Here is a 22,562-nt window from a genome sequence, read left to right as displayed (position 1 = left end):
TCGCATACTGGGCCTGACCACATGCTGCTTCTGTCAAACTCAGGTTTTTTTACAGAAGTCACTTTCCAAGTGGGGACTGTTGCTTGGCTCATGTGTTTTCTATTTGTGCTTTGTAGGTAAGAAAGATGCATTCAGATCCCTAAACTTGCTGATCTCAGAAGCTGTTCAGTGTCCCATACATTAAATCTATAAACTGTCTCTCAGGTTGATTCTTGGCTGCTGTCTGATTCCTCTATGTGAACCACTTCAAGGATGTCTGACACACTTGTCCTCGCTGCCATCTTGTTCTTCATGTTCAAAAGAGGACTTGCTTCAAATGAGGACGTTACTGTGTCTTAGTCAAAATTGTATGCTTGGTTGTGTAGGAAAATACTTATTTTCCTACACAACCTACACACACACACACACACACACACACACACACACACACACACACACGCACACACACACACACACACACACACACATATATATATATATTTATTTTATTTTTTAACTAATTTTTAATCAAAAATGAAAAGATATTGAATTTTTTTTCTGTAATAGTGTTGGCTTTGTTTTGTAAGGAAAAATATTACTTTTTCTGTATTTGATAAGTACTACGGTACTTCAAAAGAAAACACCATTTAACATTGCAATTTGGCAGCATATAGAAAAAGTGCTTTGATTAAAATATACAAGCACAGCAATCATCTTGAAGGCTCTATTTATGTGGCCATCTAAGGTGTAGAGAGCACTATAACATGCATGATGTTCTGGTGGTGAAATTCTAACTCTGTTCTAACATATATTAGCTACTAAAAGTTTAGTTATATTGAAATTAATTAATTTGCCAAAAAGTTTATTTTTGCCTGATTTTTATGTTTTGTAGTTGTTACTTATATGGATTATTTTTATAATCTTCAAAATGCCAAAGTTTCAACATAACATTATATTTTGTCCATCTAATGACATTTTTCTTGAAAAAAATGATTGCTGTTGTGGTCAGTTAGTGAGTACTTGAGTATCTATTTTTACCAAATACTTTTTACTCAAAGTTGAGTATTTTTTGATGACTACTTTTTACTTTTACTAGATCAAAAATATGTTGAAGTAGCACAACTCTTGCTTGAGTAGAATGTTTGGGCCCTTGACCTACCTCTGCCTTTACTAATAATATAGAAGATAGAATAACTTTAGTCTGGACTGCAGCTTTTCAATACTTCTCTACTTTGCCACTGTAATGTAATGCTTTGTCCATGTTTTATTTTTTTATTTTTTTATTTTTCAAATTTGGTAAATTTTTTTATTTAATGTGTTATGTTTTTTATCATGTAAAGTACTTTGGATTGCCTTGTTGAAATATACTTTACAAGATACATTTGGTTTGATTATGCAAGTGAACTAGTCAAAAGTTATTCTGCTATGATGACAGCAAAAACTGTTTCATGGACAAATCAATGCTGAAAAGTAAAGCTTACATATAACTTTGCATTTTATGAATGAACTTCAAGTTAAAATATTTATTTTATGACACATTCGCACATCAAAAATTATTACATTTCCTCAGTGATTTAATGTTTTTATTCATTGACAACACATCTAATAGTTTAATACTGCAACAAAGACATTTTCTAGGCTTAGTTTAAAGTACATTTATAATCTTTGCACAGCAATTGATTGGTTTTATTCATGAGTGACTGAAGTTTCTCTGTTAATATTTCCAGTCCTTTGCCTCCCTGCTGCTGGGTTTCTCAGGGTGTTATCCTCAGATCTCATCCTTTTTAATTGTATCTGTACCTTGTTCCTCAGGTAGGGTACTACGGAGCTCGTAAGAGGACATGGAGAGGAAAAAAAGCAATCCAGATGTACTTGAGAAAGTAAATTGGGATTGCTTTTTCCCCCTTTCCATGTTCTCTTATGGGCTCCGTAATTAAGATTTTTATGAGATGTTGCATTTTAAGTTATAGCTTCCAAAATTTGCAACAGGTTGACTTTAAACATCAGTCAGGAATCGTCACAGGGAAATATGATATTCCATAAGGCTGGTTGATAGTGATAAAGGAACTAATTTTTGACTTTCTGCTTTAAAACACAACTCATTCCTGTGGTTCTATCTATATATCTATCTATCTTGGGAAAATATACAAGGAAAATTGCCCTCAGATGTAGGGTGACCTCAAAAGTCGCTTTGCATATTTCCAGTCGAGCCACAAGAGGAGCTCTTTCGTGTTGGCTGTACTCGGTGTTGTAAAGACGTTGGTCGTAAACGGGTTTGTTCACTTTGAATGTAACCATTAGCGTGACGATGCTAAGCTAGCTGTCAGCCAGGTATCCAGGGGTTTTGCTGCTGAGTTAGCCACCGGATGCTCCCAGTTGTACCTTCTTGACATTCCCTCAACATTCCTGGACGAATTCGTGTCGACTGCCCAGAGTCCGCGAATTCAAGTCCACTCCTGATTTAACCTAGTTCCTTTACCCCTTAGCTTGTGTGACTTAGCTCACTGGCTATCGAGACTGCACACTCAGGCAGAACCGGACCGACGAGGTAAGTTAGCCTCCGCGCTTGCGAGATGTGATGTTGTAGCGAGGCGGCTCGCTTTAAGGAAACACCGGTGCTTGAAAACACATAGAAGGTAGGCCTAAAGTAAACGTGTACAAGAGAGCAAACTGGAAGAAGCCTAAACCTAAACAAGCCTCGACTGCCCAGCGAGGTTTTATAGAACAAATTAATTTTGAGCTAAGCTTATAGTAAAATGCCTGTAATGTTAGTGGCATTTCGCTGGACAGAACCAGCGAACCCTGCCGTGGCTAGCTAACCGGGTTCAGGGCTTCTGGTGTTTAAATGTATTTGATCTAACACCCTTTTAGCCCTTTTATTTATATATATATATATATATATATATATATATATATATATATATATATATATATATATATATATAAATTGGGAAATGTTGAATGCTAACGTTACTCTGCGATTTTTAAGAGGCCATTAATAAGTTCAGTCCTTCCAATGCCCCAAGTTATGTTTAGCCAATGAATTCAAGCTAAGTGCTAGTAAGTATAACAGATAATAATTTTATAACAGCTTTATATGAGTTATGCTGCCAGAAAGCAAAGTTCAGGACAACTGTTTGCTTGGAAATTGTTGTCGCTAGTTGCTAACTAAGTTTTTGCTTTGTGACTGTGCAGAGTTGCACTTAAGGACCACACCCAGACAAGATGTCACTTCATCAGTTTCTGTTGGAACCCATCACCTGCCACGCGTGGAATCGCGACAGGACACGTAAGGCTGAAAATATAATTGAATTTTAAAATAGCAACTACCAACTAAGCACTCTTGGTTAGTTCCAACACCTGTCTTAGGTTGTGTATCAAATTCCACATCATAAAAGCTGTTCATGCGTGAATGAGTAACTGCAGGTAAACAATAGGTGTTAGGACAAGCTTGGTTTCAGTCTTCAGTAGTCAACGGAATCTGGTCTAACTGGTTGGGTTTCTATATTTTCATCAAGGTAACCTGCTTGGTTTTTGTTCTCATTTGATTATATTTTTTTTTCTTTTTCAGAAATTGCTATCAGTCCAAATAACCACGAAGTTCATATCTACAAGAAAAGTGGCAACCAGTGGTTGAAGACCCATGAACTGAAGGAGCACAATGGACATATTACAGGTAGGTTATTTTACACATTCTTTAACTTGTATTTAGTTTGCTAGATATTTTTGACTTATATTTGATTCCTTTCTGAATATATTCAAGGCATCAATGCATTAAGGGAGATATAAAATTTTACTTTCAGTGTCTAGATTTTTTTTTAATGGCTTTTTAGAGTTTTTCCTTGTTGATTTTCTTAATAAAAAATTAAATTTCTTGAAGTAGTTTAAATCAAAGTTTTTCCTGCCATGGATTATACATATGAGATGATATTGTTTGTCATGTGAAATTAGAAAATCAAGGAATTGTTTTTTATAAGAGAAAAACAACCAGTTTTTCCCTTGGCTGCTAAACTAATATAACACATCAACTATTATGTTTTATATAATGAAGCAAGAAAGTCACGGAGTTGTTGACAGTGGTTAACACCGAATGTGCTGACATGACCTGGTGGGCGGGTCTGTCAGTCAGACTCTCTCACAGCAGACTAAAGAGGACAGTGGCTGAATTTTAGACCTTTGATGAGGTCAATAAGATCAGTGGATAAGATTGGCTTCACATGTACATATCGGCTGATCACCCAGCTCCCAAAATTAAGAAAACCAGAGCAGATTTATCAGCTCGTCAATTTATTGGTGCACGCAAGTAATGTTCAGGTTTTAGTAAATTCTGAATAGATTGCTCTGATTTGTTGATTTTTAGACAATTTTTCAAATTCATCCTTAATAGTCATGGATACATTCTGGAAGATGCAAATAAACAAAATGAACTATGCATGCTACATATTGAGTGCACATGGCTTTGGTTACATTTACAGTCATAATGTATTCTTAAATACATTACCGATCTTTTTTTAATTTACATATTATCCTTTTCCAATACCAGCAGTTTGAAAGTTAATTTGTTTTTTTTTACATTTTTCATTGATTGGTTATTCTTTAGGTATTGATTGGGCTCCCAAAAGTGACCGTATAGTGACATGTGGAGCAGACCGAAATGCCTATGTGTGGTCTCAGAAGGAAGGAGTTTGGAAACCCACGCTGGTCATCCTCAGGATCAACCGGGCGGCCACCTTCGTCAAGTGGTCTCCGCTGGAGAACAAGTTTGCAGTCGGCAGTGGAGCTCGACTCATCTCTGTCTGCTACTTTGAGTCTGAGAATGACTGGTGAGATTGAAGTAGCAGTGCAGCACCTTCCACATTCTCCAAATGTGTTTCTTAATATATGGATAAACTTGCCTACCATGCCTATGATTGTATTTTTCATGTCTGGATATTTAAAAAAAAAAAAAGGAGCATGTTTGTTTCTAGAAAATGCTTCCTTCTTTCTTCATTAAAGCCTTTAGATTCTGTTGGATCAACATTTTATGATGAATCTGGGATTCACATTCACTTAATTCAAGTTTTTACTACTTTAATAATAATAATAAAGGTGTCACCAATAGACCCTTTTCACATGACGTCACACAACCTCCGTTTTGGCTTGAAGCTGTGTATCCTTAGTTCAGGTGTACATAGTAAGTAACGATAAAGTTGTCTATATATGTAAAATGGACACATATATCTATATATATCTATATAGAGACATATATATAGAAAGAGAGATTTAGATATTTATGCTTCCTTCTTTCTTCACCTTTTTTCAAAATTAAAGCCTTTAGATTCTGTTGGATCTAAAGGCTTTAGATCCAACAGATATATACAGATATGTATATATCTGACAGCATATGTTGATCAGACAGAACACCGGAGCATGGAGTTTACAGTCTCTAAAACATTTGCCTAAAATAAGATTTGAAGATAGATCACGATTTGCAAACCAGTTTTCTCTGACAACAAAATCTAAATTAGACAAAGGCTAGAAATTCTTCACCGAACAATACCTGTTTGACTATGAAGGTAGGTATTTTTGGTTTGCGTAACCGTTAGCTTAGCATTAGTGAATTTTGTTAGCTAGCTAACTACGTGACATAACTGTTCCTTAACCAGAACTTTTTACTGTTTTTGAACTATAACGTTTTAGGCTCTAATCTTGATCAGATTCTTAAATTATAGACTGGAGTTGCCACTCATCCCATAAAATAGGGGTTTGTTTGTTATAAGCAGAGATGTCCGGTGCCGCCGCTGCTTTGTAATGCCTTCCTCTAATCGGACCACTTTTTCCGGTAACGAATAATCTAACGAGCTCGTATTTCAAATCCAGTAATCAGATTAAAGTTATTTTTATGTCCTTTATTTTCCATTAATACAGAAAATGAACCTCTAAACGTTACATCACTGACAGGCGGCGGTGTATATGTTTCCTAACTGTGGCTAAAGCTGCTGCTAGCTGGTTTACTCATGATCGGAGGCTGGTTGGAGAATGGTAAATTGACAATGACTAATAACGGTTATCTAACACGTAAACACTGTTTTATAAAATACAGAAAGTGAACTTCTAAACGTTACAGCGCTGACAGAGTATATTTTGTCCTAAATGTGGCTAAAGCTGCTGCTAGGTGGTTTACTCTCCGATCGGAGGCTGTTTATTTTATACACAGTTAGAGAATGGTGATTTTACAATAATTAATAACAGCTATCTAACACTTAAATGCTGTTATTATTAAACTTACCTTTTATTATATCCTTAAGATTATGAGAATGCGGGAATTTTTCAGCTTGGTTCCCAAGGCAAAATCACACCGGAAGTAAAGATACCCAGGTTTGAGTTATGGCGGCCATTGTCTGACGTCACTGTGAAAAGGGTCTATAGACCAGACTTAAAATATTTATTTATTTTAGTATATAGTAAGCCAGGCCATGAGTTGTTGAGATTTTTAGACAGCTGCTTCTACCTGGTCAAAATAACTCCATGAAATATCCACCACACTGGCAAATTGTTGGACATCAGTTGTTGTTTTATGACTTCTAGAACTTGATGTAAAGTATTTGCATATAAATTTTAAGAATGTTATAAAAATGCCAAAGATAATTGAGTCGGGAAAAGTATTGAATTTTAAAATGAAAAAAGTTTAGGGTCTCTCTGAGCAACAGTAAACTGTATAATGTGACATTTCCTGAGCAATAACAGTAATGAACCAACATTTACTTGGGTTCTGTTGCACAGTGCTACCAATCCTGCTTTAAATACTGTCTTCCTCTCAGGTGGGTGAGCAAACACATAAAGAAGCCAATCCGCTCCACCATCCTCAGTCTAGATTGGCATCCCAACAATATCCTCCTGGCTGCTGGCTCATGTGACTTCAAGTGCAGGTACAATTTGTGTAAATAAATAAAAAAAGGATTAAGAAATAAAGCTGTGGTAAGGAAAAACTGTCCAGCCTTCTTTTCTTTTTTTAAATGTTTTCTCCTCTCAATTGTTATTTCTGTGCTCCGTCTCGGGCCTCAGGGTCTTCTCAGCCTACATTAAGGAGGTAGAAGAAAAGCCGGGCCCCACACCCTGGGGCAGCAAAATGCCATTTGGGGCCGTGCTAGCAGAGTTTGGAGGAGCAGGTCAGTATTTATGTCCTACTTCAGGCTAATTCAGTTGTTTCTTGAACTAAAGGCACATCAGCAGGTTTTTATGCATTCGTATGCTGCAGGTGGAGGAGGATGGGTCCACTCCGTCTCTTTCTCTGCCTCTGGGAACCGTCTGGCCTGGGTCAGCCATGACAGCACTGTCACTGTGGTAGACAGCTCTAAGACTGCCAGGTTTGTTGGTTTCTGTACCTAAAGAATTCCACTGTTTCTCTAAAACTCCCAAAATATCTTAATAATTTATACAAAGTAGTTTTGAAATGTAAAATAAATTAACATACAGCTTCAGAAATCTGAATGTTTACCATCAGTGGGCTAAATCATTTTTTTTAATAATCCCATTTGTTGATTAAGTCCCATGAGTACATAAAACTATAAGTGTGTGTAGCTGTGTCTTTCTCAAAACTATGTCTAAAGGTTAAAAATGGAGAGAATTACTTGGCTCTGTTATTGTTTTTTTTTTTTTTTACTCGCAATCTGATATTTATTTCTATGCAGTCAAAATTTGGAATAAAATATTTTCACAGACATATAAGTCTTTAAAAAGGAAATGCTGTTTGCTGTAGCTGTACATTTTTATGTACTGTTTTGTTCCTAACAAGTACCTTTTTTTAATGTAATGTTAAAGTCAGAGGTTTCTGACAGAGGTAGTTATTTTGCTATTAATTGTCTGTTGATCAACAAGAGCACACTTGCTTGTTGCACATTGAAACATCAGGGGCCTCGTGTATAAGAGTGTGCAGTTTTCACTCTAAAACTTGGCTTACAGACTAATTTAGAAAAATGTGGCGCAGAAAGAAATTCGGAAGTATAAAACCGTGCGCACGCACATACCTACACATCTTTCCTTTATTTGCGGGAAATAGAGCGCAGCTGCTGGTCTGTCCTATTGCCCCCCAGAAATATATATGTAAATTAGAGTAAATACCTAGAAGTCTGCCACCACGTGAAGTAATACCATGGCAATGTCCTTGTTTGTAGCAGTATAAGTATTTATAATAATAATTTTATATTTTATTTAAAAGGTGCTTTAAAAGGACACATAAGGTCACGTCACAAAAAATAAAAAATAATACATTTTAATTTAAAATCCAAATTAAAAGAGGAAAATAAAGACGGTGCATAGTGCAAATCCTTGATTGAACAGCAGAACATTCAGCTGGGATTTAGAAACACACAGCGTGTCAGTCCTTTGAGTGGGAATGTGGACGTTTAATCTAACTAGAGAAATTGTGCATAAGTTAAACATTTACAGAATAGAGATGCTTTCTGTACATAAAGATATAAAGACACAAAGGCATATTCACAAAGCGGGCGTGGCTCGACTGAAGGCTGACTGCTGCTGCACCGGTAACCCACCTTCTTTAAGCTTTGCTCAGAGCTCCAGGATGATCAGTCTAGGTTATCTAAATGCGAATAAACAATCAACATTTCCCAGCAGATCAATGTGATCTCTAAACACAGGCTCCCTCTGAATCCTTCTATTGGTGATGTTCTCCATCAGAGCCAAAGCGCTCCTCAATTAAGTGGCTCACCTTTCCGCAGCTACTTGTATATGTGTGATTGTATGTTTACACAGTAAAAACTGCTGGGTTAAAAATAACCCAATACGTAACCCAGCGCTGGGTCAAATATGGACCGACCCAACGCTGGGTTGTTTTAACCCAACTGGGTTGGGTTGAGGGTTTGACCCAGCACATTGGGTCATGGCAACTAACCAAACGTTGGGTTAAATTGACTTGTTTAAATTGGTTAAATTGACCCAAAATTGGGTTGAAATTCATAACCCAACACAAGGGTTATTATACCACTATAGTTGGGTTAAAAAAAATTATTTTAAATTTCACTATATAAAAACAGAATTAAAAGACATATGAATTTAAAGCTTCTTTTATTTCCACATGATACATATATAGAGCCAGCAATTTCATTTACAAAAGTTACAAAACATAAGTAGTTAAATCACTTCAATTCATTTGGCTACAACTCCAGAAGTATCTGTTACTCCATATTAGAAAACATTTAATGAAAAAAAGTCTGTTTTAAAGCAAACTACAAGTAAACCTTTCAGCCATTAAACAAGGAGCATTTTTAACGACACTTTAGCATTTTGCCTGTCTCCCTGCATGAGGACATACGGGTTGTCACATTTTGTAGATGCACCACCAGGTTTGTCCCAACCTGATGGAGAGAGAAGACAGAAAATAACAGGCCATTAGTGATGAACTTATATAAACAGCAAACAATTTGAGCATGATTCAGAGATGAATGTTGACTTACAGGCTGGATATCAATGAAACCTTCTGAACTTCCAGGTTGATGGATCTGAAACTCTTCTCCCAAATGTGTAAGTAGGGAGGAGAACTGGCAGCAGCTGCAGGGCTACATCATCTTGTCTGCATGGCAAAACATAAGCTTGTGTTAAAATGTTAAATGTTAACAGTTTATAAACATCTCTTGAGCTTCAATACCTTAAGGGAGAAAATTCATGTTGTTGAGAAGACGGCCACTCCTTTCTCTTCTTGGCCATACAAAAGATCTTCATTGAGAACAAGAGAGAGAAGCACAAAAACAGGCAGTTAGTGAATTTAAAGGTAAAGGGCTACATTCTCAAAAACTAATTTCTGACTGATTCTAGTTTAACACAAAACCTCACTATTGAATGTGATGCACTTAAACAATCTGAGCATTATTCAGAGATGAAGGTTGACTTACAGGCTGGATATCAATGAAAACATCTGAATTTCCAGGTTGATGGATCTGAAACTTCTCCCAAATTAGTAAGGTGGAGCAGGAAGGGGTACTGGCAGCAGCTGCAGGACTACATCATCTTCTGTATCAAACATAAGTTAGTGTTAAAATGTTACAGTAACTAAAAAGCATGACATTTTAGAGAACATTTCTTCTGAGCTTCAATACCTTGAGGGAGCAGACTCATGTTCCTGGTCATGCAGAAGGTCTTCGTTGAGAACAAGGAGTTTGGGTTTCGCTTAATTCTCCTGAAGATCCTGGATGTAAAATTACAAAATCTATCAGAAAAGACAAAATCACAAATCAAACTTTAAGAATGACTGAATTAAATCTTCTAGCTGTCTCCACTGCAAATAACTTGTAATTAGCCAGCAATTTCAAATGCTCAGAGTAATTTTATGTTCCTAAAAATAAATATAGCAAAACTTAACACAAACTTAGTGCTGAATAACTTTCAGCACCAACTTTAAATAAATGTATTTGTAATTAATACCGCGTTTCCCCGATAGTAAGACACCCCCGATTGTAAGACGTATCGGGGGTTTCAGGGGGGTCGGCTAATATAAGCCGTACCCCGAAAGTAAGACATATGTCTTACTTTTCGGGGAAACACCTCTCATCTAGCTGCGCGCCGCCTCCTGCCCACGTCCGCACCGTCCCCCTCTCCATACGTCACCGCGTCTGCCACCTCCCTCTGATCTTAATGAGCGCCGCCTCCTGCCCACTTCCGCGTTTTATGGTTAAAACAAAAAATTCGACAATTTTTTTCCAATATAAGACATACCCCGAAAGTAAGACATAGTGGGGCTTTTGGGGATAAAAAGAAAGTAAGACACTGTCTTACTTTCGGGGAAACACGGTAGTAACAATAATAATAAAATGAGCAAACATTAACATTAGATATTGTCTTAGTTTTGCTTTTAATTCGTTGCCTAAAACCAGCGGGAGTTTGAAAGCAATGTGCCGGGAGACGGTCGTTCTCTCTCAGCTTAACGAGCCGCTCCGCCCGGTCAACTGACAGAGAGGGCGAGACGAGCCGGCGGCTGGAGGGGAGCGATAAGTCCGAACACGTCCGAGCATGTTTGTAATTAAGCTATATGTTAATAAACCGAGCGCATAATTCAGGTTTACACAACTAATTTATCGCCTAATAACTTTGCAAAAGTTATTTTATTTTCAACAAGCATAATATACCCACATTATTAAAGCTCTGCTCGCTCTCCTCCGCCATTACTGCTGGTGTTCGAACACGTAGCCTCAGCCCGCTGAGGATGCGCGCGCATATTGCAAAAATCAGGGGACAAACCGTCAACTACATTTTCTTTTAAAACTAAATCTATTTTTAAAAATTTGACTATGTTAAGTTACGAACAAATATGATTGAGGTTATATTAAAAAGTGAATTTAATTTACTTGACAAATTGTGCCCTTCCCCTTCATCTATTTTTTCCCCAACATCCGTATTGTAGCAACACCGAAGCTCTTTGTCAGAGGAACCTACCGTAATAAACATTTTAAATAACCATAAAAATAAATATCAAACATGTTTGAAATAAATTCAATTTATGTATAAAATTCTATAAACGTTGAAACTTTATCTTCTTTTTACTTACCATGTCTTATTTCAAAGTAGAGGAGAAGTCCGATATGCAACGTTCACAGTCATGTTGAAAATGGAGGCTTGTGAAGAGGGGCGTGGCTTCTTCCAAGTTTCATCTTTAACCCAACCGTTTGGGTAAATCTACCCACCCAACTCCTGGCCCAACAGAAGTGTGCAAGATGTAGACTTCCGATAAATTTCTGACCCAACTCATGAGTTATGAATTTTGACCCAATATTTGGTCAAACTAACCCAACCTATGACCCAACAGCTTCAACCCAGAAATTGGGTTATGAAAATAACCCAGCATTTTTTACTGTGTACTCACCTTAATCACCTTTAAAATAATGAAGCCTGTCTGGAGTTAATCTGCTGACCCAACCATGTTTTTTTTGTTTTGTTTTTTTGTTTTTGTTGTTTTTTTGTGAGAATGAAATTACCCCACAGATTCATTTCATGTGATTTAGGACACAGAACAACTATATATTTGAGACAAAAACTGAGGAAATGTACTATTTACATTCCAGTGGGGTTTTCACATCTTTTTATTTTATTTATTTTGTGTGCATGTTAGGTTACTGTCTGAGGATAAATGTTCAGTTTCATAGTTTATATTTAAACAATAAAATATTAAAATCATGAAAAATCATCGGGTTTGATGCTTCTTGGTCTGAAAAACACAGAATGTTGTCATATTTCAGTGTATTTAGGTGAGTTTTGACGCTTTGTAGTTTGATATTGTCCACAGAAAAAGTTTGCATGGCTGCTGCATATTTTCACAGCAGGTCAAAAGTTTGCGTATTTACGCAAACTTTCACGCCACATTCATTTGTATACATGCCAACTTGCGTGCAAAATATGGTGCCACACATTTTTTTTGCGTATGCACGCTTTATACATGAGGCCCCTGGTCACTGTTACGAACACAGAAGCCACATTCTGTACTTTTGGACGGCCGTATTAAATGTAACAGTTCATTATGAAGTAAATTTGTATGTTGATAAAGACCAACTCTGCTTGCTTGTTGTAGCATGCTGTGGAAAGCGCGTTGACGTCTCCATGAGTCTCTCAGCTGAGCTCTGAATTGCAGTTTTTAAAACTATATCAAACATTTCTTATCTTGAAATGTTATTGTGAGACCTTAGCTTTTGCACATCTTAAGCAGTTTTGATTGCAACAAGAGCAATCCAGGATTAGATAGAAACAGTTACTTTGTCTTTAAGTCTGATCTGGCAGTGTTCTGTATCCGTTTTCTTTCGCAAGCAAGTTCTTTTTTGATGAATTTACTTTTTGTGAACACTTCAATACTCTCATCAATCTGTTTAGTGGGATTTTTTTCACTATTGCGACGCTCTCTCTCACCTGGCATCAGCTTTCTGCACGTTTCACAGTCTTTCCAATGATGGTGGTGGGAGTGATATGATTTGCAGAAAATCTTTAGGCAGAATAGAGCAAGAGTAAAAAGATTACTTGTGAGACATCTCGCATAGAGAAACCTGCATTAGTTTACTTCAAGTATATTTGATATATCAGCCAACATTATTCCAGGTAATGCAGCCTTGAGAAAAAAATGTGTTCATTGCTAATAAATCATGAGGATTTATCTACGCTAACGCAGGTCAGTGTAAAATATTGGAGTGGGTATAAAAATGCATATTTCAGTGATGAGAGCAGAGGTGACTCCTTTTTATGGCAGCACATCATTGTTTTTGACAGAATAAAATTAATGTCAGTAAATTTGTGTGCGTTTAGTCCCTCACAGCAGAAGACAGAGTTTCTGCCTCTTCTCAGCGTCATTTTTGTTTCCGAGAACTGTCTAGTAGCTGCGGTGAGTTTAAAACAAGCATTCACACTTTTACCATCCAGACATGAACCATAATGTTAAAATGTGTTGTATGTGTGTCTTCAGGGGCACGACTGTTGCCCCATGCTCTTCCGCTGTGATGACAGCGGAGCCCTGGCGTTTGTGTCGAAGCTTGACCTCCCCAAACAGAGCATCCAGAGGAACATGTCTGCCATGGAACGCTTCAGGAACATGGACAAGAGGGCCACCACCGAGGACCGCAACACTACCCTGGACACACTGCACCAGAACAGCATCACGTACGTCTGGAACCAAACACACACACAACATGCTAAGACTAGTCAAATCCAACACTTTTATATTTACTTTCAATGAACTGAGGTCAAACAGGAGAGACGTGAGGCAAGAGAAACGAAAGATGCAGACAAATCTCATAAATTCAGCAGAATGTAAGGTATTGGTATTGCTTTTTTATCAGATGTCAAAAAAATAAGCAAATAAGTGAAGGCCAGAATGATGTAATTATGTAGATTTTAATTTTTAGACAGATTTTACTATTTGTCAGTCTCCTGCAGAAACCTAATTTCTTCATTCTTTTCCTTTTCATATGTTGTGAAAATCCAATCTCTGTAGATTCATTGAGAAATATTAATTTGAAAGTATCAAAAACATCATGTGACTGACCAAATTATATAAATATAAGTCTACAAAAAGCCTTTTTTTTCTCTTCCATTTCCAGAAAAATGCAATTTTAGGAGATCGTTTTAGCCTGATAGTAGTGATTAGTACCATGATTGTAAAATTGGAAACAACTACAAGTTTGTTTTTCACTTTTCTGCATTTATTTAGAATAGAAGATAAAATCAGAAGTGAGCATTTATTGAGAATGACAATACTATTAGGATTTATTTAATGGTGAGAACTTCTGGAACAGGCTGCCACGCTTATGTCAGTGGGTGGGCCACCGCCGCTGATGCCCCACCACTCTGGCGAACTGACAGCTCAACACAACCCAATTTTGTTTCAGTGATCTGAACTTTTCACAGCATTTCTTTAGCAGTCTTCTCATTGAACATGTCTTCACATCTTTGTTCTTGTATAGCCAAGTGTCTATCTATGAGGGAGACAAAAGGGACTGTCGCAAGTTCTGCACCACGGGCATCGATGGTGCAATGACAATTTGGGACTTCAAGGTAAAATCATTCCTGTATGCGTGTGGGTCCTCTCATGATGCAGCACTCACCACCTCCTTTTTTTACCCTCCTCAGAGCCTAGAAGCTTCTATCCAGGGTCTCCGCATCATGTGAAGAAATGTTTTGAATGAATGAAGTCGCTGCAGCCTCACCCCTACAGCCCCCTCTACCCCAGTCATCAACCCCCCTACCTGTCCCTCTCCCCCTCCCCCACCTGTGTGGCGCAGCCAGCGAAGTACATAACTGACCACCCTATTGAGTGTTTGCTGAAGCACTGATCAGACCATTAAACACTCTTGTTCGGCGTGTCTTTCACATACTCACAAACACACACGCACTACACACACTGAGCGGTGGTGTAAGAACACTGATTTGTTTTTCTTTTCGTTTGCTTTTAAAATAAAGGTTAACAGGTGTAAAAGTGGGAAGGTCCTCTGACACGTACTAAACGTGAAGTGAAATGTGTGTTTGTATGTTCTCTAACCTCCAGTACCAACAGATGAACGCTAAAACGTGTGTTTTATCCAAAAAACCCAAACTGTATTTTACCTCACTCCAATCTGAACATGATCTCCTGTACAGGTGTTTGTCCTCACTGAACAGCAGGTGAAACAATTTAGACTTCAGACCAGGGGTTATTAAAATGCTGAGCAAATGTTGATGGTCGTCTGATCAAAACCTGTACAAGATCTGATGATGGAGGATTTGGAGGGAGCAGCTGTTGAAACTGCAGCTCTGAACTACCACACTAAAACCATCAATGGAGGATTTCTATGTAACTGATCATGAGGTTGACATGAAATAAAGGTGAAGTACATTTACACTACACATCTAAGTGACTGCACTCTTTATTTGTGTACATTTTCTGACAGCAGGTATTTTTTGTGTATTCTCACTTTATTACTTGAAAGTATCTAGAATATTGGGGAACAATAAACTCTAAACACTCATGTCAGTTAAAACAAGTCTGATGCTTCTTGGTATGTTCAGAGAACAGGGAATGAGCGCCCCCTGTGCTTGGCACAGTGTAACGACTTGAAGCCAGATGTTAAGATGCATTCTAAAACAATTTTTAAAAAGTTATGGGTTATTTTCAAAAGAAAAATATGTTCATTGTTGCATCAAATGTACAGTCATAATCAATTATTTTGAGTCTTTTTGAAGTAACTGAGTTCACCAAGTAAAACATTTTTTTATCTGATTTCTACGGAGCACTTTAGGGGACATGGCGATTTTTTTTTTTTTCTTTTGCATTACCTCGCAATACTTTTTCGTTCTCTCACAGTAATGTACTAATCAGTTCATCCGGCATAATTGAACACTGTAAGCCTTTCTTACGGTGGCCATACACTTTCTGCTATTATATAAGGTTTTATTAAGGTTTTTCCATGTATCTTGATATCTCGTGATATATCTGAAATGTATATCTTTTTCTTTAGGATATAATGCACTACCTATGTTATAAACAAACTTTCTGTAAAAAGGGAAGAAGAAAAAATACATCCAAACTCTTTGCACTATTACTGAGTTATTACCGTGGGGTAAGAAGTCATCTGACAGTTTTGATTGTGTCTCTTTTGTGTTGGTAGTCTGTATTAAAGGGATGTTTTCATGTGCAGTTCCGTCGCAACCTTACACAAATAGACAAATAAATGTGTATTCACATTTGAAATTTGAAATTGACTTTTGTGACTATAGTAGACCAGCAAATGGTGTGTGGTGTGTTATGGTCCTCTGGGCGTTCCGTATCAGAGGCGGGCTATGTACATGTATGGTGTCCGGTAGAGGGCATTGCAGCAAAAAAAAAAAAGAGGCCTGCCGGTTAAAGATAAGCTGTTGTTAGAGTCCTCAATTAATGGTCTACAAATTACTACATGGTGCAGTAAGCATATTGCGAGGGAACACAAACGATTTGCGAGGTAACTCAAAAGAAAAAATGTTCACCACCCCCATGTCCTCCTTATTTGCCAAAGTTATGAGGAAGGAACCAAATATTTTAGCTGCCTGAAATAATTTGTTCCCTATGGAAGCCCATCTCCGCCACTCTGTTAAAATAAATAAATAAATTTTAATGAGATAGTATCTCAAAATAACAAGATACTAAACTCCTCACAAACTGCTTTTGTCTTAGGGACAAAAGCAGTGAATGACTTACCTCCCAGGATTCAGCGATTCCGGCTGTGACTGCTTAGATTTATATACAACATAGTACATGTACCTGGAAAGGTCCTCATCACAGCAGATACACTGTCCAGGGCCCCGATAAGGCGTCCACTGACAGCAGAAGAAACACAGATGGAAGGGGAAGTACAGATTTTCATTAACAAAATAATGAGACGCTATCTCAACATGGCGAGATACTATCTACTATCTCAAAATAGCGAGATACTATCTTATTATAATATCTCAAAATAATCAGATACTATAGAATTATTTTGAGATAGTATCTCATTATTTTTGAGAAACTATTTGTTGAGAATGAAAATCCTAATCGATGAATCATAATTTGTATTGACACACGGAGCATAAAATCAGCCAACAAAAGCATTCAGACTTTACTTACTTTATTCACTTTTAGCGCTGAAAGGCGACGCTTTTACCATTACATTCGAGAAGAGTTTCTAAAAAAAGTCTGTGCAGCGTCTGAGGAGAAGGAGGAGGGTAGCTGATTATATGGACTGAAAACACTCCCTCAATCACACCATATCTCTGTGTCCCTGATAAGTTTCTGTTTCTCTGAGGAATGGACCTTAGTGTCTAACAGAATCAAAGATGTAACTCTTTACAATGGGCCTTTTGTCTAACAGCATGTGACTCTTTCTCGACCTTGGTAAAGCGTCTCAACATATCTTATTATGAGATAATTTTTTTTGTAAAAGAGTGTTGAAAATGGGCTTCCATAGTTCTCCCTCTATAATTATTTTTTCACAAATTCTTTAACTGTGTTTATTCCTGTCTGAAAAACGAATCCTGTTATTTCCTCTCTGACAAAATCTGTTCCCCTGTTGTTGTTGATGAAGAGAGGAATAAACAAAGACTTGCTGGTTATGTAGGGAGAACAGATTATTTCAGGCAACTGAAATATTCAACCCCCCCCCCCTCCGCCCCCTCATAACTTTGGGAAATAAAGAACACTGAACCAGTTTGAAAGGGGGAGTTCTGATTATATCTTAATACAATGATAATATCTCATTATTTTGAGATTGTACCTCATTATTACTATCTCATTATTGACATATTAACTCTATCTCAAAATGATGAGATAGTATCTTATTATTTCAAGATAGTATCTTATTAATTTGAGATACTATCTCATTATAATGAGAACATTAATTACATTTTTTAGTAAAACATGGCAAAGTGTCAGAACGGGCTTCCATACCATCCAGATTAAGTGATTGGCTAAGCAAGTACTTTTTTAACATCTGTCTTCTCAGAATCTAAAAGAAGGAAGTTTAGTGTCATCCAGATTTTAATGTCCTCAAGACTTGCTTTTAGTCTACATAGCAGATTGTATTCATCAGGGTTTATACAGCTAGCTGAGTATCATCAGCATAACAGCTTTACAATACCAGCAGGTCCCTCTGAACCCATTCAAGCACTGAATGGATGCTTAGAACAAATCAGTACAAGGATGTTCCATAGTGTTCTTCAGCTGAACAGAAATAAACTCAAGTTATTATCTTTGGACCTAAAGAAGAATGTCACCAGGTCAAAAAAGACCCACTTGCACATCAGAGGGTTAAGAGATTCTCCTCACCACAGTTCTCTGAAATGGCTTTTCAGAGAGAGCCATTTATAAATTGGCTCTCTCTGGTATTTGAGAGCCAGTTTATAAATGTGACTCATGTGTTCTCTAACTTCTGGGAAAATACTTTCTCTCTTTATAAAACTTATAAAAAATGTTTTTATTAATATAATTTTTTACGATAAAAGCTCTGATTTTTACATGTATGTATGAGTTGGAAAACAGGACAAATTTGAAACTTAAATTTATGCACATTTATTGCCTTTTGACATTGATAGTAATCTCACCACACACATAACTCCTTGTGCTTCCATAGTAACTAAAACAAACAAGAACCTGACACAGGTTGTTTGACATCATCATGTCGATGAGAACCTCTATGTTCTTATCGATGATGTCATAAAGGCTCAAAGAGATTATTACTATCATCTGAAATACAAGAATTCTCAGTTTGCTTTTCAACTTCATTGGTGGTGGATCGATTCAAGAGAGACGACTTCAGACTGATTTTACACACCATTTTGACTGTGTACTAATTCAAGATGATTTTTGCTATTGGTTGAGACATTGGATTTCTTGTTACAAAGTTGTTTGGATAAAGCATTAGAAGCAATGATGTTTTAGTAGAGAGCTCTGATGATGGCAGATCAAAAATATTTTGCTTTTGACATTGTCTCCGAAGACCAAAAGGACATGGATGATTCCTTTAAGGATTAAGAAGTTAATTCTGAAAACACAAATGTTGGGAATATGGGGACACATTTTGGAGAAATCTCTTTCTTCATCAGAAGAAAACTCAGAAGATGAAATCCAAAATGACACAGATGATTTTGACAGCATGGATGCTAATCATAAGCCAACCATGTACATTTGCAAATTTTCTAACTCATTCTTCAACTGTTGGATGAATGTCACAACACATAGCATTACAGGCTATATTTAATAGAAGTTTTGTGGCTCAGTATTCCAAAGAGATATCTGGACTTTTTGCAGAAATGCCATTGTTTGCAAGGTTTTTATTTACAGCAATGCAACATTCAGGAATATATTTTCCCCCACATGAAGTCTTTGCAGTTCAGAATGAAATAATTGAAGCACGAGATGAAGGATATAGTACATCGGGAGAAGCCAGGAGTCTTTTTGTTTTATATCTCACACTATCTGACACAATATGGCATTAACACAGACTTTGAGCTGTACACAACTGACTATTGTGAACAATGTCAGAAGTCTTCATGTATTATTTGTAACCTTGGTCCTGTCATTTACCTTCCAAGGGAACAACAAGAGGACACTACAACTACTCTTGTAAACTATTGTGTGTGCAATTGCAGAATGTTGTGATACCTGCAACTCTAACATAAAGACTAAATGCTTTTTCAGTGACACTGATGTGATGACCCTGATACTATCTCATTATATAGTATAAGACAGTCCAGATGATTTAGAACATCATGTGATTCCTGACTCAGTCTTTAAAATTCCTGTAGAAACTGGAACTCAATCGTACCATCTGTCCTCAGTCATTTGCTGGCAACAAGCAGCGACTTCTGACACTAGCAGCCTTTACTCATATCTGTTGTGTGGACAACTGGTGTTTAAGGCTGACGATGACCGGGTATCACTTTCAAATATCGACCATGAAGCTGATATTTGCCATAATGGGTACATCTACATCTATGAAAAGGACAGGACAAATTTAATGTTGGGCTCAAAGTGACCACTGACCAACTACAAAGATAGTGCTTCATACACATTTCGGAGGAAGTGGATGGAACATGGTCCGCACAGAGTCACCCATGTACCCTGCCTCCATTGTCGAGGTGACTTATTGGAGATGTGGCCTCAAGGTTGTCAGTGTCTGTTTTGGGGGGAATCCCTAGAATCAGCTGGTGGGCACCAGAAGGGAGGGATACTGTCAAGCTGAGGACAGAGACCTATTTGGGTCTTTTTGGTCTGTGGGACCCCGGAAGCAGCTGATGGGTACTGGCAGTCCAAGCGACATGCAGCTCGGGTGGTCACTGAGGCAAAAACTTGGGTGTGGGAGAAGTTCACAGAGGCCATGGAGAATGACTTGGGCAGAGTACATAGAAGATCTCCTCAATCCCACCATCACATCTTTCACTGAGGGAGTGGAACCTGGGGACTCTGCTGTGTTGACCATAGTGAGAAGTGCAGAGAAGGAGTGGGCATACTTTTGGCCTCCCATCTTGGTGCCTGTATATTGGGGTTCACCCCAGTAAAGAAGGTAGCTTCCCTTCACTTATTTGTGGGGGAGCAGGTTCTGATTGTTGTTTATACTTATGTGACAAACAGCAGTTCAGATTACCCACCTTTTTAGGAGATGTTGGAGGGATTCTGGAGAGTGCCCTTCCTGGGGACTTCCTTACTCTGCTGGGTGATTTCAACGCTCAAATGGTCAATGACAATGAGATCTGGAGGAGTGTGGTTGGGAGGATCGACCACCCTGATCTAAACCTGAGTGATGTTCTGTTATTGGACTTCTGTGCTCATTATGGATTGTCCATAACAAACACCATGTTCAAGCATCAGGGTGTCCATATGTGCTCTTAGCATTCTTGGGTGAAGACAGGGCAGAGCTGTCCACTGACCACTCACTGGTGGTGAGATGACTTTGATGGGGGAACAGGACTGGCCCAATCCTCCATGGGGCCCTAAACAAAATTTGGTTTTGGGGCCCTCTATTTTTGCTAATAATGTGTATTGCTGCAATCAGCAGTCAGACCATGAGATCATTCACACACCTGCTATAAACTTATTGCATCTCTGACTGTGCTGTTTTATATGGAGTTGCTTGACTTTCTGTCATATAAAACAGGCTTACATTTCTTTTTATGATTCACCCTTTTTTACTGATTGACCAAAACAAGATCTTGGAAGAAGCCCTGAGCTACTGCAGACATAACCACAAAGAGCTGGCCTCCATCCTGGATAAACAGATGCAGACCTTTGCTGAACTGGAGGCTGAGAAAGCCAACAGTCTCTTCGTATGGCTCTGCCTTCACTACACCTCTTCCCTCCATTACTGGTTCTGGGTTGATGACAGTGCTGTAGAGTTTAAACTCTGGGGTCACAATGAACCAAAAGAAAACTGTGACACCAGTGAAGCCATGGAAAAAGAAGGAGACCATTGCTGGTTCATCAAGTTTGATAATGATGAGTTTGATTTTATCTGTGCTGTAAACTAAGAGCTGTGACTTAGTTTGTGAGTGATGGTAACCTTCATCAGGTGAAAACTTCAGGTGAAAACTTCACATCTTGTCTAGTATTTGAAACATTTAAAACGCTTCTTTTTTCTCTGTCTAGTCTAGTGTATTGTAAATGCTTGCTGAAATTTCTGACATATTAGTGACAGATCAGTGCAATTTGGCTCATAGCTTTAAATGTTAAACTATCCATCCATCCATCCATCCATCCATCCATCCATCCATCCATCCATCCATCCGCTTCATCCAGGATGGGGTCACAGGGGCAGCAGCTTCAGAAGGGAGGCCCAGACTTCCCTCTCTCCAGCCACTTGTTCCAGCTCCTCCGGGGGAACCCCAAGGCGTTCCCAGGCCAGCTGAGAGACATAGTACCTCCAACGTGTCCTGGGTCTTCCCTGGGGCCTCCTCCCAGTGGGACGTGCCCAGAACACCTCACCAGGGAGGCGTCCAGGAGGCATCCTTACCAGATGCCCCAGCCACCTCAACTGGCTTACCTCGATGTGGAGGAGCAGTGGCTCCACTCTGAGTCCCTCCCGGATGACCAAGCTTCTCACCCTATCTCTAAGGGAGAGCCCAGCCACCCTGCGGAGGAAACCCATTTCGGCCACTCGTATCCGTTATGTCGTTCTTTCGGTCATGACCCAAAGCTCATGACCATAGATGAGGGTGAGAACATAGATCGACTGGTAAATCGAGAGCTTCGCTTTTGACTCAGCTCTCTCTTCACCACGGCAGACTGGTACAGCACCCGCTTCATGGCAGACGCTGCACCAATCCGCCTGTTGATCTCCCATTCCCTTCTTCCCTCATTTGTGAACAAGATCCCAAGATACTTAAACTCCTCCACTTGGGGCAGGACACCCCCTCCCCCCCGACCTGGAGAAGGCACTCTACCCTTTTCCGGCTCAAGACCATAGCCTCGGATTTAGAGGCACTGATCCTCATCCCAGCCGCTTCACACTCGGCTGTGAACAGCTCCAGCGAGAGCTGCAGATCATGACTTGATGAAGCCAATAGGACCACATCATCCACAAAAAGCAGAGATGCAATCCTAAGGCCACCAAAACGGATCCCCTCAACACCTCAAC

At 38.5% G+C, this 22,562-nt stretch overlaps 1 protein-coding gene and 1 long non-coding RNA gene across 5 annotated transcripts; one reads left to right on the top strand and one right to left on the bottom strand.

Moving 5' to 3' along the window:
• The first annotated feature begins 2,246 nt into the window (after positions 1–2,246).
• Positions 2,247–15,327, top strand: arpc1a (actin related protein 2/3 complex, subunit 1A). The gene is made up of 11 exons (XM_014970390.2): positions 2,247–2,527; positions 3,175–3,268; positions 3,551–3,655; positions 4,580–4,802; positions 6,780–6,887; positions 7,024–7,127; positions 7,217–7,325; positions 13,255–13,330; positions 13,412–13,605; positions 14,409–14,499; positions 14,575–15,327. Exons 2-11 carry the CDS (start codon positions 3,205–3,207, stop codon positions 14,611–14,613), a joined length of 1,113 nt encoding a protein of 370 aa, XP_014825876.1. The 5' UTR covers positions 2,247–2,527; positions 3,175–3,204; the 3' UTR covers positions 14,614–15,327.
• On the bottom strand, positions 9,026–11,807 carry LOC148160313 (uncharacterized). 4 transcript variants are annotated; one of them, XR_015764183.1, is made up of 6 exons: positions 11,516–11,807; positions 10,071–10,180; positions 9,867–9,984; positions 9,623–9,690; positions 9,432–9,547; positions 9,026–9,332 (listed from the first exon to the last, which is right to left on the bottom strand). It is a non-coding gene; the product is annotated as an uncharacterized LOC148160313 (long non-coding RNA). The 4 variants fall into 4 exon arrangements; XR_015764181.1 differs by having other exon boundaries at positions 10,071–10,159; positions 11,516–11,806; XR_015764186.1 differs by lacking the exon at positions 11,516–11,807 and adding an exon at positions 11,101–11,233.
• Positions 15,328–22,562: the final 7,235 nt, after the last annotated feature.

Source organism: Poecilia mexicana, unplaced genomic scaffold (assembly GCF_051168715.1).
Source record: "Poecilia mexicana isolate PSO_F unplaced genomic scaffold, ASM5116871v1 scaffold_2, whole genome shotgun sequence".
Lineage (NCBI taxonomy): Eukaryota > Metazoa > Chordata > Actinopteri > Cyprinodontiformes > Poeciliidae > Poecilia > Poecilia mexicana.
This window is presented reverse-complemented; position numbering and strand designations above follow the sequence as displayed.